A 17,714-nucleotide genomic window follows, 5' to 3' on the forward strand; every position below is an offset into this window, starting at 1 on the left:
GCCTTGAGCCTTAGAGTCCAGCCACTTGTGACCTACACCAAGAAGGCATTGATCATTAAGGCACTCTTTAGACCAGGCTAAAATAACTGTCACAAATGAGCTCTGTTGCCCTCACAGTCATAAGTGAAATAGTAAGACAGTCATCTGCTGTCCAGATCACATGAAATTGTGTTTCTATTCCACTCAGTAGATATGCTTGGCCTAAAATGCCAATGACAACACCTGTTTTTTGTTGTTGCACTATTCATGCAACAGTACAACATGCAACAGTCTCTTATTCTAAACAGTACTCTAGTATTAATAATTTAATTATTATTCAAATATTGTGTTCTGACTAGACAGATTCCTTACTCAAACACTATTTCACTACGTCAGCAATAACTACAGTGCAGTGCAGTAATGACTACAACACCCGAGTCTTAACTCATGCAGTCAGTGTCATTACACACTACACTTTACTTTAGCTGTAGTCTACCTAGCACAATGGAAGGATTACAAGGATTAACAGGAATAAAATGACCATAATCTAAACTAATATATACAAACTATAACATACGGTATATATCAGCAGTCCTTACATAAGCAGATACCTAACTTCCAAAATTGCCAAACATCCAGTCATTTGGCACCAATGGCATAATGACTTTGTACTAATGGTGTCTGTTTTTGTTTTTTTTATGATTTGAAGAAATATAATTTAAAGAGCTAAGAGCAGAATCTGTGTTTGCCAAAAACAAATGAGTCAGACTGTGAAGTCAGAGGAAGGAGTGTGGAAAAGAAAGTGCTCAATGATATTCCCCATTTTAATTCTACATGCTTCCACATCCTTCATTGAGTGCTAATGATGAGTGTAAGCTTGCGGCACAAAGGAAGGTGACCCACTTTCTTGTCACCTTTTTCAGCTTCCAGACACCATGGATGATGTTCTGGCCCAAATTAAACTGCCTTTTGTGTGTGCATGTGCACATGTGCGTATACAAACCAATGCGTGTGTGTGTGTGTGTTTGTGTGTGTGTCTGGCTTGGTGGTTTGTTGCCAGAAACATGCTCAAAATGATGCAGTGCAGCTGTAGTGACTTCAGCCTCCTCCAGTAATTAGCCTCAATGGCAATGCAGCCCATCTGGAGGAGAAAGGATTTTTAACTGATCGTCCTCCATTGCCAGCACAGACACCAAATATTGAATAGAAAATCAACTTAATCAGTTAATTAAAACCAAATATATGTATATTTCATCAGCATTTTGTTATAACCAATAATCTAAATATACACCCATACAGATTTTTCATTAGTACAGATGAGCAATATATTTATTATAAAACACATCATGTGAAGTTACTGATACAAGCCAGGCAAAACAAAAAAAAAAATTCCAGTATGTCACTATAAACCTTATTTGGGCTATATAGTGCAAAAAAAAAAACATTTATATGAATTATCGTTCTAAATATATATTAATATAAAATTAGCTAGGGGGCATGGTGGCTTAGTGGTTAGCACGTTCGCCTCACACCTCCAAGGTCGGGGTTCGATTCCCGCCTCCACCTTGTGTGTGTGGAGTTTGCATGTTCTTCCCGTGCCTCGGGGGTTTCCTCCGGGTACTCCGGTTTCCTCCCCCGGTCCAAAGACATGCATGGTAGGTTGATTGGCATCTCTGGAAAATTGTCCCGAGTGTGTGTGTGTGTGTGTGTGTGTGTGTGCCTGCGATGGGTTGGCACTCCGTCCAGGGTGTATCCTGCCTTGATGCCCAATGACGCCTGAGATCTGAGGTAGTTCAGATAAGCGGTAGAAGATGAATGAATGAATGAATAAAATTAGCTATGTGATTTAAAGAAGTTTTCATCAGCTACAATTTATTGTGACAGGAGAAAAGTTTACTTTGAATTCATAATTTGCATTTTTATTTTTTATCTTAAGAACCAAAGGAGGTTCCAGTAGGCTTGTTCATTGTAGTTTATTTGAAGCAGCGTATGAAATCTAGCAACAAATATGTCAGGAAATAATATTACAATGGAGACAAGTGAGATGCAACCATTCAAAATGTAATCGCACCCCACTCCTAGTAATATTTTTAATTATTACTATTTTTAAATGCACAATTAAAAGCCTTATTATTGTTATGATGAAGGGATGCTTGTGAAGCCTAAAACACTAAATATTTTATTGCTGTAAATTAGAGTGAATTTTTTTGTAGAAAATAAGTACTCACTTAAATAAAATAAGCAGAGATTATAGATGGAGTGGTTTAGAGTACCTACACATCAACAATTGCTGTAAAGTAAGGAAAAAAGAAAAGCATGGAGCACACAAAGTAAAGTGTCTGATAAAGCCAAGTCTGAGTGGTTCCACACACTCTGCCAACCTCTGCTACCTGAGAGTCTCAGTTCTCAGTTCAGTGCCCAAACTGAGTCACACTGGCACTACATAATTTAGTCCATCTGCTATTACACAATTTTGCATCAAGTAAATGGTGTAACATGAGTAAATGTTATATTCATTCAAAATCTGATTAACGTAAGTGGGAAAAATAGTCTAATTGTTTATACTTGGAAAACATATAGCAACATATGGAATATATTATGCTTTCTCAGAGGGCATCTTTGACAGTCCTAGATGCTCATTAGCTTTATATGCTCCCAATACATCTGCTCCAATTCATTAGGTGATCTTTCATCTCTTCCTGAGCTGGACCAGGTGTATTGAAGCTTGAGTTGTGTGCCACTGCTTTGAAAAGACTTCAATGACTTCCCTCCTGGAAATGAACAAGCGGAGATCAAACTGGTACCTTAGAAGCCACTTGTATGTTCTGTACAATCCAAATATAAATCAGTAAAACTGCTTAATAACACACCATGTATAAAGCTTTGCAAGCGACAGATGCACACACCAGAGATGGGGGACTCGAGTCATATGACTTGACTTGAGTCAGACTTAAGTCGCAAATTTGAGACTTGCTTGACAAATATTAAAAAACGACTTGACTTGACTTTGACTTGACATTCATGACTTGAGACTTACTTGTGACTTGCACATGTGTGACTTAATCCCACCTCTGGCACACACATACCAGCAGAAATAACACTTGCATTCAGGAGTAAGCAGGTTAAAATTTAAAATGTAGTTTCAGTGTGGCTATCATTAAGCAAAACCGCATTAAACATTGACTTGTGACCTTGTGATGACATATGAGCAATGTGGCAAAACTCACTATTTGAATAATAATAATAATAATAATAATAATAATAATAATAACAGAGAAATCTACAAATTAATTTCATGATTGTCCAGTGCTCATGATCATCAGTCATGTGGCTCCACTGACCTTTACAAACCGATGTGCAAAAACTGGTCAAAGTTCTTTTTAATGTTAACAATATTCATTATTTAGTTGTTAGTTACAAGACACCATTAGCTAATAATATAAAGGACACTAGCATTGCCAATGATAAGATGTATTAGATGTTATGTAGCTAGTAGTTTTTATACCAAACAAACGTTGCTGAGGTGAGGGTATTTTTATTTAAAGAAGATCGCCAAAGATTTCTATGGATGTGGATTTATATTTTTCCCCACCCTAGACTGCCACCCCAATAAAGTTATTGGTTCTAACCTGGTTAACCCCGTTTAATTGCTTTCAGTGGAGAAATGGTTGGAACTTTAAAGTAAGACAAACACAGAGAAATAAAAACAACGAAAACAAACATTTCAAAAGGACTGGTGGGAAGGCTTGCTTACATGTAAATCACAACGAAAAGGTGCTGTTTCTGAGATCTACAAACGTATTCTGGATTTCTGTGACCATCGAACTGATCCAAAACAAAGGCTGCTTGAGAGGGAGAACTGGGACTTCAGCTTGGGGACGGGTGGTGGGATAGTGTTGTGAATGGCTTTGTTAATGTCTCATGTGCTCGTCTCACACTTATCCAGTTTAAGGTCGTCTCAAATTTACCCAGATGTCGAGGACAAATGTGACAGATGCTGTAACTCACAATGTCACCTGATTCACATTTTTTTTTTTTCTGTCCATGACTATATAATTATTGGTCGGGTTATTTCAGTCGGATGTACACTATTCTGGGAGTACATTTGCAACCCTGCCCATTGATTGATATATTCAACTTCCAGATTAAGCATCTCAGTTAAACTCTATGCAAAAAAAGTTATTAGCTTTACATTGTTGGCCAGACGTCACCGCCTTCTTCAGTGGAAGTCCTCTGTCCCACCATCTCACTCACAATGGCTAAAGGATACAGCGTTTTTTATTAAGCTTGAGAAATTTAAATGTACGATAAGAGGTTATACCGCCAGGTTTTTTCATAAATGGCAACCGTTTATTTCATATTTCATAGGCCTTCAGGTTTTGCCGGATTAGGTTTTCTTTTCTTTTGTAAATTTAAAATTACTTGTATTTGATAATTAAAAAGGGCCAGGACTCTGTTTTTTTTTTTCTTCTTTTTCTTTTTACTTACTTTCCATTATTGTTATATTTTTTTTTTATTTTACTCCTTTTTCGTGTAAAACCAAAATGGGATTCTGTATTGTTATTTGACTTTGTTTGTCATAAAAAGACTTCGCAAAAAAAAAAAAAATAAAAAAGGACTGGAGGTACCAGTGTGGCATTTTGTCAATAAATTTAATACAAAACAATGTACAATGTTTCATGCCAAACAAATTCATGGAGAAAAATGAACACTGAGATTCATGAGACTATTGATGCCTTTGTCTTGACATGGACAAGTGCCAAAAGTTAAGCTCATAGTCATTCATCAGGACCAGCCAAGCAATACCTACTTTGAGCAAAGCAGATGCTTTAAGAATGAGAATAGAACACTAGCTCTCACAGCTGATATAGATCTAATATCATCAAGGCTTCCTGTACGACTCAAGGCTTTTATATTTAGGAAAGAAAACTCCCGAATCATGCATGGCATCAGCTACCCAATCCTACGACACATTCAAAGTCGTGTAGTCCTGTTAATGTTGTGTTCAAAACACGTGCACCAATGTTCCTTATTTTACTCCATTTCAGTCACTGAATCGAGCTCAGACAGAAATTTCTGGCACTTTGTGATGAGTACATTAACTGCCTCACGGACCAAGACATCAGGTGGTAAAATTCCAGTAGATTCTACTGAGACTGAAAGAGAAATAAAAGAAGAACATTAGCCAGTGACCTCATCCTACTGGTGCAATCATACCCAATAGTGAGCAATTATATTGTACAAGCTTTTTTTTTTTAAATACTTACATAAGAAATGGTCTCGCACTCTTCCGAGTTTGACCAAACTCTTTAGGTCATCATGCCTAAGCACTTCTCTGCTGCACGTATCCAGGCGACTGTTGATCACCTTTGCCACTTTTTTCCCTTAAAAAGAAATATATAAAATATAAGAACACACTTCTCTGAAAACTACTTTAGTGCTTTACTGAGGCTGTGAATAGACTGGAAGAGACAGAGACAGAGAGAGACAGAGAGAGAGAGAGAGAGAGAGAGAGAGAAAGATAATCATACCATCAACATCCTCCAATTCAATAACTCCAGGTGAGAAGCAGCGCTTTAATCTCTCAGCTTTTTCTCCTTCAATGGTCTGCAGTAATGTGATCTCAGGAAGTAGCCTATAACTAGCAGTGGCCACTGGGGAAAACTTAGCATGGTCCTGACCTACACAATGTAAAGAGAAGATGGATAAGAATTTACTTTACATGCAATTCAGACAGAACTCAAAATTATAAATGAACATTCAATTTATTCAAACTGTTCATCAGCACATATGTAGCATACCAACCCAGTCTCACGGCAGTTTGTGACACAGGTCACGAAATGTAATCTATTTGATTCGTGTTCGTGGACATGAATTTCCCTTTTTTTTCGTGTCACTCAGCAGGACTTTCGATCTACAGTGATGTCTCGAGATACGAGTGCTCTGACATACGAATTTTTTGAGATACGAGCGTCTCACTCGGTTAAAGCCGCCTTTCCACTGCACACGACAAACGACGGTCGATAAACAGGAAGTCATTCATTTCCTATGGAGAGTCGCAAATGTGTTGCGTGAGGTGCCGACCATCTGCGGATCCGTAATTTTCGGACCCGTTATAAAATTAGAACTTGTGCGACTACACCGCATCCAATATGCCGACCGGACAGGTTTTTTATTAAAACAACCGGCAGATGTTAGTGAGGAAAGAGTGACAAAAAAGGCAAAAACAAGTGAAGAGAAAAGCGATGGAGAAAATTAAGCAAAATTAATGTAAAGCAAACAGAAATTGTAGCAATTAAGTTAAGAGAATTTCAGTTCTGTCAGGACCACTTTGTCAAAAGAGAATTTATTAGATGATATGCATACAGTTAGTGTTAGCGGTATGGTTCTGTACTGGGCAAGAATCCACACACCCGTCCATGCGCATGCGCAGTCAGAGCGGGGAGAGCAGCGATTAGAAAATAGAATAAACCCCCCGTATAACAGAACCACTAATCATGCATAGTATTAGATATGCTCGCTTACGATTTTTTGGAAAGTAATAAATGAATGAATTGATAAATAAATAATTAAATAATTAGAGAGAGAGGGAGAGAGAGAAAAATCTGTGGAGATTTATGACGTAAACTGGTACAACGAACACAGGTTCCGGCATGGTGGAGTCGGGGTTGGAGGAGGGAGTTTAGATCGCGGCAGCAGCGAAGCGCTAGAGCGGCTCTATGAATGGGAATTTAAATGGTCGGGTAATATGGATGTCGTAACCGGATTGGTGCGCGTCGTGGACAGCTGATTAACAGCTGATGCACGCTTGACTACGTGGCCTGCCAGAACTAACGCGATGCTTGATTTAAGTTCGTTAATTTTAGTGAAGTTTAGTTAAGTTCCATTTAAGTGTAAAGTAGCATTAAGAGTGTACAGTAGCGAGTAAGTGAACAAAAAAAGTTTACGTGTGAAAGTGTACGTACGAGACAAAATTCCTCCTGTTTACTCCTCCCTCAACCTCCGTGCGCATCTTCCGTAAAGTAAAACCAGTTTATTTTTTTAACATTCTCTTTTATTACTGTATGTTTTTATACAAAATTTGTCATTTATAAATACAGGTACTGTATATTTTTCATATTCAAAACACAAACAAAACAACTGGAGTGGAGTTTTGCGAGCTGGAACGGATTAATGGGATTTCAATTAATTTAAATGGGGAAAATTGTTTTGAGATACGAGCAATTTGAGATACGAGCAAAGTCACGGAACGAATTAAACTCGTATCTCGAGGCATCACTGTAATGTATTTCAATAGGAAGCTTCAATCTTTCGTGTCTGCACCACGTTTTTCTTTCTGCCACTCGGAAGCATTGTTTTTGCTCATTTGTTATTCATTTTTAAACTTTAAGCACTACATTACTCAACATTTAACCAGGAGATTTTATCCTTGTTTTTATTGCTTTATATTCTGTATAGTACTAACCATTGTGCTATGGTTTCTTTTCTGAGAAAAGCTGTTTTTCCATCTATTTGGTGTCAGATCGGAGAGTGAACTAAATACTACAGTGCCCATGAGCCTTATCTACTTTTACTGTGTTCTAGATGTCAGCCAAAACTACCTGATGACCCACCGCCGATTCTCTTTTAATGATCTCCTCATCATTCTTTCAACACAAACACGAAAGTGTGCTTGATCATTCAACAATACGATGTCAAGACCATCCGTTTTATTTGATTCTCCTGATTTCTGCAGTCCGCGAATTCTCCTTCATTGCGCTCAAACCACTTCCCAGGAACGTAATGATCAAATTTGAACAAGTGTTCAAATAAAAATGTGATGCAGACACGAAAGATGCTTCCTATTGAAACATTAGATCGAAAGTCCTGCTGAGTGACACGAAAAAAAAGGGAAATTCGTGTCCACGAACACGAATCAAATAGATTACATTTCGTGACCTGTGTCACAAACTGCCGTAAGACTGGGTTGAGCATACATGTTATTAACACAATCATTTGGACAGGCTTCTGTTGAAAATACTGGATAACTTCAACAGAACCAAAAAAAACTCTGACTTTTTTCTCCCTAAAGCTGTTTAACATGAATTCATAGACACTTTCTTACCAAAGGGTAAAGGTAATTCCAGTTATTTAGCAGTTTTTCTTCATATGTTCATAAATGTAATATATTCTTATGAACTGTCCATAATGATAATGTTTTAACAAGTATGTTAGACACAAAAGCCAACTAGAGTTTATATTCCTCACCTATTCCTTTAACGCAGTGCATAACTATGTCCAGCTCTTGTCCTGGCCGAAGCTGTGCCAAGAGGATGTCTCCATGCACAGGACCAATGTCAGCATCAGCAAACACATCAGCCTGATTTCCAATAGGCACCCACTTCATGTCCCTTGAATACACTGAAAAATAAGACAATAATAAGAAATGTAGTTGCTCTTGCAGGTGTCTTAAATAGCAGTAGATTAATCGTTTCCCTCTGTAATGAATCCTTGGTGAGAACAGCCTCAGAATTAGGATTCAAGTGTTACCGTAAATTAAACAGGAAACAGAATTATACATGAAGTATAATGTAAAATAATGATTACCGTCACATTCTCAAAAAAAAAAAAAAATGTTTCCCATATATACAGATAAGACATGCACAAATGCTCCAGTTATTTGTAAATCATACGATTTTAACACTTTGATCTACTTACCCATGTGATTAAGGTATAATTCTTTGGGATCTGAGGCATCTTTAGATGCCCTTGGATTCCTTGTACATTTGATCTTCAACTGAAGCTGAATTGTGTCGATTTCTGTGCCTTCCTCATCGCCTAACAGAAAAGAAAAAGACAACCATTTTAAACAGTGTGCCTAAAATATGTATCTTGTGTTTAAACAGGATATTAAAAAAATAAAGCTCAAGAACAAAGCATTTAATGGTTAAAGGTACTCAAACTGACAAGCTTATTGACTGTTCCGACAGGACCATTAGTCTGACTAGAAAATTTAGAAGTGCTTAGGAGGGAAATGGCAAATGATAGGGAAAAGTTTACCAGTATTCCGGTACTCAAAAAGACGAGGATCAGCTTTGATGGGTACCAGGCCAAGCCTATGTGCTAGGATCTCATCTTGAATTATAGATGTATTGTTGTAAATGAAAACCTTTTCAACTGCCATGGTTGGGACCTAAATAAAGAAAATATTATAAAATCAATATCTCTTTGCCAAATGTACACGACTTTAAAAAATCAGCACATAAATTGCTCTAAGTATGATGCATGTTTAACACACATCAACTCGATACACTGTATACATGATATGGCCAACAGTTTGTGAACACGTGATGAATCACTCCCATATATTCTTCCTGAGCATCTCAATCAATATGTATTCCCCCTTTGCTGTCTTCTGGGGGATAGATTTTGGAGCATGGCTGTAATAATTTGTTATAATGATTTGTTTTCATTTAGGGACAAGAGCATTAGCGAGGTCAGACCCTAATGTTGGGTGAAGAGGGCTGACATGCAGTCTGCATCCCACAGGTGTTCAATGAGGTTGATGTTAGGGCTCCATGCAGAACACGCGAGTACTTCCAGCCCAACCTTGTCAATCCATCTTCATGGAGCTTGCCTTGTGCCCAGATGCATTGAAATGCTGACACATGTTTGGGCCTCTTAGTTCCATGGAAATCTACTATAGTTTTTTGTCCTTCCAACTTTATTTCAACAGTTTGGGGAAGCCACACATGGGTGTTATGACCCAGTGTCCATAAATGCATAGCCATATAACAATCTATATTGTAACACAGTTTAGCAAAAATATTAGCAGCATAGAGCAAAAGGATGAATGCAACATGCCAAATAAGAAATTAAATAAAACATAAGCATATTATGTTTAGCATAGTTAGGACTTAAGATACTGTTTAAAAAAACTGCAGCTTCAAGTCACTTTGCACAAGTATTTACATTGTCCACACAGTGTCTTTTCGATTCTAAGGTTAAGTATATTCTTTTGAATACCAGAGATAATAAGAATAAATAATATCATACCTCAGCTAGTAATATCCGCCTGAAAGCGTTAGCAATGGCAGCATCTATTCCCACCATATCAAACTCCAACGTGCTCTCATCCATATGAACAACATCCAGCCTGAAATTCTATTACAGCACAGTTATGAAAAAGCATTTTCAAAAAGATCAGCCATATATGACAAACGTAACAAGAGCTAAACGTTTATGATACCGTTTTGAACTTCTTGAGGTCCCATGTGTCATCATAACCAGGATAATTACCAGGAAAATTTGTAGAATGAACCTTTAATAAAAAAAGAAAATAAAAAAAATAAGACATTAAAAACTCATCCATTCACGTGCACATAAAACACCTTGTCTTATCTAATACATACAGTGCAGCTACTGTCAGTGTCAATGTAAACAGTTATCAGTAGGCAGCCACACAGGAAACAGTGTCTTTAATAATTCAATTTATTCTTAATCTGATAACGAACAGAGGTTATGTGTAAGTCAGAGATATTATACATACATTTTTTACGCCAAATTCGCCCAAAATCACTCTGTCACGGATCTCATCCACGTTGCTCATAGGCACCGCCATTTTGCCCACTTTACACCTGCACCACCTCCCCCAGACTTCCGCTCAAAACCGTGTTTACATTTCAAAATAAAATGAATGTAAATATTTCCAGCGCTTTATTCGTTGAAACAAAATTGATTACCAAAAATCTGGCACAGCATGACTGTTTTTATTAACGTGTGGAATTATGTGTGGTATTTCAAAGCTGTTGTGTTTTGGTGTTAAAGTTAAAAAAAATTTTTGCAGACTTTTATTATGTATAAATCCGCACGCGGCGGCTCGGTGTTGTTATTGTCGCGCGCAAAGCTTAATAACTCACCGGATTTAATGTTGTAGCAACCAGGTGTGAGGAACCGCAGATAAAGTTTATTTATTACCTGTAACACTTTTTAAACGTTTCGGTCTCGTTGGAAAACGAACCCCAAAGCAGAAGATGATTATCTTCATCTAAGTAACAGAATATTTAAGAAGAAAAACATATTGATAATAACGACTGAGATGGACGACATCCGTGAGGGAAACGAAAGTTTGTGCGCTGACGACCGAGAAAGTGTCCCAGGGACCAACATCACCTGTGCAGAGGTATATCTTTAACATTTACCTATTAACAACTTATTAAAGTTTTTTTTTTACTCAAAACTGTATAATTTGTAGCCCACTATCTGGTTAGTGTTGGTTTGTTAGGTGTTCAGACACCTGTCAATAGCTTTGCAGCTTAATTCTGTTATTTTAACAGTAGTCCCGACTGCAGATAGAAACACATCAGATGTTTATATTAACTTCTATTCAGAGCGACTTACATTATCTAATATATGTTTTATAAAATTGAGGGTTAAGGGCCTTTCTCAGGGGTCTGACAGTGGCATCTTGGTGGACCTGGGATTCGAACCCATAACCTTCTGGTTGGTAGCCCAACACCTTAAACACTAAACTACCACATAACTATGTTACTATAAAAACAATAAAGTGTTGGGGTTAGTGTTTAAGGTGTTGGGCTACCATTCAGAAGGTTGTGGGCTCAAATCCCAGGTCCACCAAGCTGCCGCTGTTGGGCCCCTGAGCAAGGCTCTTAACCCTCAAATGTATAATAATGAGATAATGTATGTCACTCTGGATAAGGGTGTCTGATTTAAATGTAGTTAAACACTTTTTGTGAGATTCGAGTGAGATGTTTATCGTTTATGGAAGGAGTCTTTGTTCACTTTCTAAAAATCTGTTTGTTATTTATTTATCTATCTATCTATCTATCTATCGATCTATCGATCTATCTATCTATCTTTAGTGTTCAGGATATAAGACTGTGCTTTCTGGTTTCTCTGTACCATGACACGAAGCATCATTTTTAAACAAAAGAGATGCCAGTGAGGGACTGATTATGTATAGCTTCTGCTAAAATGTAATAACTGGAACTTTTCTGAAGATGTGCCAGACAGCTGTGTCTTCTTTGGGGACTATTTTTATTGATGCAGCAAACTATTTGGCCATACTGTGTTTGAAATGTCAGTCACACAGTACTAGTTTCTACATTTTTTGTTTATTGAAAATAAAAGGAATATCATAGTCATGCTGTACTGAATATCAACACATTTATAGTGACATTCAGTACAACAGCCCTCTTCTTTGTACGCTATTGATTAAAAAACACACAATACTTATTGTTTATGTTTTTTCCCCTGCTCTGAAGCATTCACTACCACTGAGGGAGCTGTATCCTTATATTCGTTGTGCTCTCTGCAATGGCTTCTTTATTGATGCCACCACCATCACTGAATGCCTTCATACATGTAAGTGTGAAAAACTGCATAGATCTTTTTTTTTAATGAAATTTGGGGTCCAGGATTGTCAATTGACTTTAAATCTTATGAGCTCAGTAGGCGTGATAAAGGAGGGTCGTCACAAAACAGGACTTCCTTTACATAGAGAATGTTGCTATTTGTTTTTTTTTTGTGGCTAGAGGTTTACTTCTATCAACACATCACTGTCTTCTTTCTTTATTCACAGTCTGTAAAAGTTGCATCGTCAAGCACTTCTTCTGCAGCAACAGGTGTCCCAACTGTAGCATCATTGTTCATCAAACACAACCACTATACAATATAAGGTATTACTATCTTGTATTAGACTGTTTGTCCCTTTAGTTGATGTTCATGGTTTAAAGTTACTTGACTTTATTAGGAACACTGATGTATACCTTCACAGAATCGCAGATCATCAAATTCTCAGACCAGCACGTCTGGTAACAGCAAAAATGCCATGATCAACGTCACAGATATCACATTTCTTCTTTATTCTAATATTTGATTATTTGAACATTATCTGAATCTCTTGATTTCTATCTTTGCTATTTAATGCATTGTGATGCTACCACGTGATTGACTGTTTAGATAACCAGGTATTCCTAATAGGGTGAACAGTGAGTAAAGTAAACCTTAAAAAAAAAGCAACAAGGAATAAAGTAATTGCAGGATGTTTTGCTGGAAGCAAGCAGAATAACATGAGATCAAAATATATTCTTTACTGTTCTCTGGAGAAATGAAAACCCTTGAGAGTTTGTTGTCACGGTCACAATAATCACTTGGGTGCAAATTATGCTGCTTTCTTGGAACAATAGTGGAATCGCCCAAGTTATGTCACGTGGCTGATTTTCCAGTATGTTCATGTAGCCGTTGTCGATCCACATTTATTGTATAATCTGCCTGTTTATTTTTACAGACCTGACAGGCAGTTACAAGATATTGTTTATAAGACTGTTCCATATTTGGAGGAAGGTGAGGTGTTAGTTTACTTTACATGTCTAGCAACCTATTCATATGACAATAAAAGCTTCTTGACTTGACTTGACTTGATATGTATTAAAATTATTCATGTTTCTTATTGTTCTTCATTCCTGGTCCCCATTCAAGTGGAGAGAGCACAAATGTGTGCGTTTTACAAAGAGAGAGGACTGCCAATCCCAAAATCAGGTGTGCTAACTTTACTGCAGCTGTGTAGTTTTAAGTCACACCATGTACATGTACGATTTGAGTGTTTATATTGGAAATGGTGTTCTTTTCTGTATTTTGAACTAATACCCTTAAATACACTTATGCCCCTGTTTCCACTTTAATAGCAGCTCCAAGTATGCTTCCAATAAAATTTCTGAAACAGAAACCAAGAGACCACATGCCACAGTCTGTTTTTACCATTCCACCAGAGCTTGATGTGTCGCTAATGTTGGATTTTGTTGGGTGAGTATTCTTTATTTGTATGTCTGAGCCATGATGCATGCAACTTTTAGTGTGCCTTATTATAAGGTTTGCGAATAGGGATGTCACCACTAGATGGAGTTCACTTCAGAAACAGCTTCAGAAATAGCTTGTTAAGTAAGTGTAAAGTGTAATCCAAATATATTCTCTCTTCTAAATTTTCATGTTTCATAACATCTTTGATACATAGAGCTGAGGAGGGCATTGAGAATTATAAGGTATGTATTTATATTGTTATGTATGAGACATTGTTCAGGTGGGTTATATCGATCTCATGAGGTTTTATACGTGCAGCCATTGGAGAGAAAGTATATCCGTGTCTCAAGTGAAGCCACTATTCGTCACGTGGAGCTCTTTATCAGACGGAAGATGGAATTGAGTCCGAATTTAAAGGTACAAAAAAATGTGGCATTTATGGCATAAATAACCCCGCTTTGCATGATCAGGTGTAAAGTTGCTTACAGTTTGTGTATTGTGGGTGTGTGTGATGTGACCTTTGCCATTGTTAATAGTGAGAATGCACTGTCTTGGTTTGAGATGGAACAAAACACATGACATTGCATTTTAAAATACAAAATAAAACTGGTCATTTTGAATATCACGGTATGTAGGGCTGTATAATGACTTCCTTTCTATCCCAATGTTGTAATCCATCCCAGAACTAATTTAATTATGGTTCTCTTATCCAAGCTCCTGATTGGACATTGATCACTTGAATAGGTGTACCAGGCTCAGTAAGCACAGTCAGTAATTATAATTAATGCAGCTTTTTTAACAGTGAAGTAAATTACGCTATTCACTGTTCATATTCTTCTTTAATGGTATGCATCAGACCATAATAACTGAAGACTAAGAGTTCAAGAATAACTATAAGGTATAAAATAGCATGTAGAAAATGTGCAGCTGGAACTCAGGCCAACGGACTAGACTTCAGACTTTTCCTTCATTAGCATTTCAAACATGGATTCAAGTATAGTTCTGCTGAGTGTTGTAGCTTCTTATTGAGCCATTTTCTAATAATCATGTTTTGAATAGGTAATAGAAAAAAGTGTTTATTACTAGAGACAGACAGAGTCTGCAGTCTCTTAGGAGATAAGGTCAAAACCAAAAAAAGGCAAATTGCATGATTGAAATCCAATATGATATTTTATATAAGATAATCTGGTGTTTCAATTTAAACTTAATCCCTTGAGAGTAATAACCCATATATATTTATAAATCTCACTGGAATTTGACCCCATTTTGCCTGCTTTGAACTGACAGCTTCTCTTTCTGGAGCAGGTGGATGTTGTTTGTGGAGAGCATATCTTAGAGCAGTGTCAGTCTTTAAGAGATGTACAAAGCTCAGTGGGAGAAAATGCCCTACAGGTGAGTATCAGTTCAATCTGGCCATGTTGGTTAATTAGCCTGTAATTGTTTGTATTTGAGTATAGAGACCTGATCTGTACAGTCAAATAACTGCCTTCTTTTTTGTCCCCACAATCTAAGGATGGAATGCTGGTTTTACAGTTTGGTCTTGTGCTGCCTACTCAGTGAATAGAAGACTGTGATTTATCTAAATGCCTTGTTACAGGGAACAACTTAAGGGCTATCCTGTACTTTGTGCGAAGCACACTGCTTACTCCTGCCTTCTGTTAAAATGTTCTTAGTTTAACAGTTCTCTTCTGTTAACAATTTTTATGGATTCTTTAGTTCTGTTTTGTAATTTATAGAAACACTAAACTTGACTGGAAAAAACCTATGAGGTCTACAGCATAAGAAAAACTGTGAAGACAAAAATGAACTTTTGCAAAAAGTGATGTACTTTTGTAATGATGCAGATAAAATGCATCTGTTTTCCACCCATTAAATATATATTTGAATATATGTGTAAATGTTTCTTTTTTTAACCCCCAGCCTCTCGGTGAGATTATTATGACCTCTATGCTTAAAAAGCATGAGCATTATATTGAATGTGACAGTTTTTTTTTGTTCTTTTCTCTACCTCTTCTAAAATACACTACTATAATGTTGTAAAACTTTGTGCTTTGAAAGCAGTGTTTGCCAAGATAAATGTGTCTCTCACAGTCATTAGGTTGCTGCTAAGCTCATTCTTTGAAAAACTGAACAGGAGGAGAAGCAAACAGAATCATTCATTCATTCATTTTCTACCGCTTATCTGAACTATCTCAGGTCACGGGGAGCCTGTGCCTATCTCAGGTGTCATTGGGCATCAAGGCAGGATACACCCTGTATGGGGTGCCAACCCATCGCAGGGCACACACACACTCTCATTCACTCACACACTACGGACAATTTTCCAGAGATGCCAATCAACCTACCATGCATGTCTTTGGACCGGGGGAGGAAACCGGAGTACCCGGAGGAAACCCCCGAGGCACGGGGAGAACATGCAAACTCCACACACACAAGGCGGAGGCAGGAATCGAACCCCCAACCCTGGAGGTGTGAGGCAAACGTGGTAACCACTAAGCCACCGTGCCCCCCTGCAAACAGAACAGAATCAGGGATAGACAAATTAAATTCCCTTGGACATCCTTCGCAGCACTCACCACACTGTGATCACATGGAGCTGTAAAATAAATCATCATTTCAGATTTTTGGTATAGCAAGGATCATAAACTTTTTCAAAGTCACTAAGTACTCATCATGAGATTTAAAGGATCTATCAGGTTACCAAGCCATAAATAAATAGCCAAATATAAATATGATGTAGTGCACAGTTTGACCTGGAATATCTGGAATTAGGCTCACCAATCTCATCTGAGCCAAGTTCAGGACCATGGACAGAGCATGCATTCAAAATTCACCATTTTTAAACTAATACAAAGCTAGGATTCCAGGAAATGCTAAATTATTTTGCAGTTACATAAATATATTTTTAAAAGAATGCTAATTGTGACATTTATGGGCTCAGAGGTAATCATTAATAAAACCATGCAAGTGATCAAGCATGTCAACCATTATATGCAAGTTAGTAGGCAACTTGGTCTTTATGTCACTTTTCACTGCAGTCACTAAAAAAAGGCAGATTTTATATAACAAACATAGGTTATAAATTTTTGGTTTAAACTTGCTGTTTGATGCTGATCAGTGATTACATTCCCATATGATGTCATATCAATTAAATAACGTGACTTTCAACCTTAGTAACAGAGGGTTAGATTTTGATTTATCAACGTAGAAAGTAACTGCTGTTATTGCTAAGTTAGAATGTCTTGATTTACCTAATGTCCCAATATACCTGAATTCATCATTTTTTGCTGCTCCCGGACATGGTGCAGTACATATGCCAGCCCAGACCAAAACAACAAACACACACATGAAACTAAAAAGAAACATAATAAAAGATGAAACAAATAAGATTTTTCTTGTCTGCGCTATCTGAAGAGAAGAATCAACTGTAAAGAAATGTGAATCTGATAAATTATTAAAGAGTTGACAGAAAGCTGCATCAGACACATTTTACTGTGGAACTTATTTTTGCTGTAAAATATTGCTGCTATACAACACAATAGTTTACAATATATAGCCAACGTCCAGTGAATTTATTGTTCTGTCCAATGATCTGCTCTGTTGAAATTTGGTGTGTCAATGATCTTGAATAAATTAATATGCTAATGCAGAGCTGTGCATAAAATCATGTAGCTACAGGCCAGCAGCTTTTACGAGATGTTCACATCGAAAAACAACAACATAAAAAACAACAAAAAAGTGACTGACACTTCTGTTGCTGGAAACATGTTGTTGATGAGGGAGATTAGAGGAAAATCCCCAGAATGGTTCAAGCCAACAAGTAGGATACTGCATTTCATATAATCACGCTTAAAAAGCTCTAATCACTCCTCGCACTGCATCATGCTCTGTAAGATCTACTAACACTGCTCGACTGGTTCCACCATACTGTATCTCAG

At 37.3% G+C, this 17,714-nt stretch overlaps 2 protein-coding genes across 3 annotated transcripts; one reads left to right on the forward strand and one right to left on the reverse strand.

The window, feature by feature from the left end:
• Window positions 1-4,617: 4,617 nt before the first annotated feature.
• On the reverse strand, window positions 4,618-10,632 carry polr1c (RNA polymerase I and III subunit C). Its single transcript, XM_060871401.1, has 9 exons — window positions 10,508-10,632; window positions 10,208-10,279; window positions 10,015-10,122; window positions 9,019-9,151; window positions 8,677-8,796; window positions 8,227-8,379; window positions 5,511-5,660; window positions 5,247-5,363; window positions 4,618-5,135 (listed from the first exon to the last, which is right to left on the reverse strand). Exons 1-9 carry the CDS (start codon window positions 10,577-10,579, stop codon window positions 5,014-5,016), a joined length of 1,047 nt encoding a protein of 348 aa, XP_060727384.1. The 5' UTR covers window positions 10,580-10,632; the 3' UTR covers window positions 4,618-5,013.
• Window positions 10,633-10,840: 208 nt separating this feature from the next.
• Window positions 10,841-15,666, forward strand: pcgf6 (polycomb group ring finger 6). Of its 2 annotated transcripts, none has more exons than XM_060872579.1 (10): window positions 10,841-11,140; window positions 12,243-12,342; window positions 12,560-12,656; window positions 13,268-13,323; window positions 13,459-13,518; window positions 13,665-13,782; window positions 13,991-14,018; window positions 14,095-14,193; window positions 15,079-15,168; window positions 15,289-15,666. In XM_060872579.1, the coding sequence occupies exons 1-10, from the start codon at window positions 11,057-11,059 to the stop codon at window positions 15,334-15,336; spliced, it is 780 nt and encodes a 259-aa protein (XP_060728562.1). In that variant the 5' UTR covers window positions 10,841-11,056; the 3' UTR covers window positions 15,337-15,666. The 2 variants fall into 2 exon arrangements, with proteins under 2 accessions (XP_060728562.1, XP_060728563.1); XM_060872580.1 differs by having other exon boundaries at window positions 10,842-11,140; window positions 15,082-15,168.
• The last annotated feature ends 2,048 nt before the right edge of the window (window positions 15,667-17,714 follow it).

Source organism: Tachysurus vachellii, chromosome 6 (assembly GCF_030014155.1).
Source record: "Tachysurus vachellii isolate PV-2020 chromosome 6, HZAU_Pvac_v1, whole genome shotgun sequence".
Taxonomy (NCBI): Eukaryota; Metazoa; Chordata; class Actinopteri; order Siluriformes; family Bagridae; genus Tachysurus; species Tachysurus vachellii.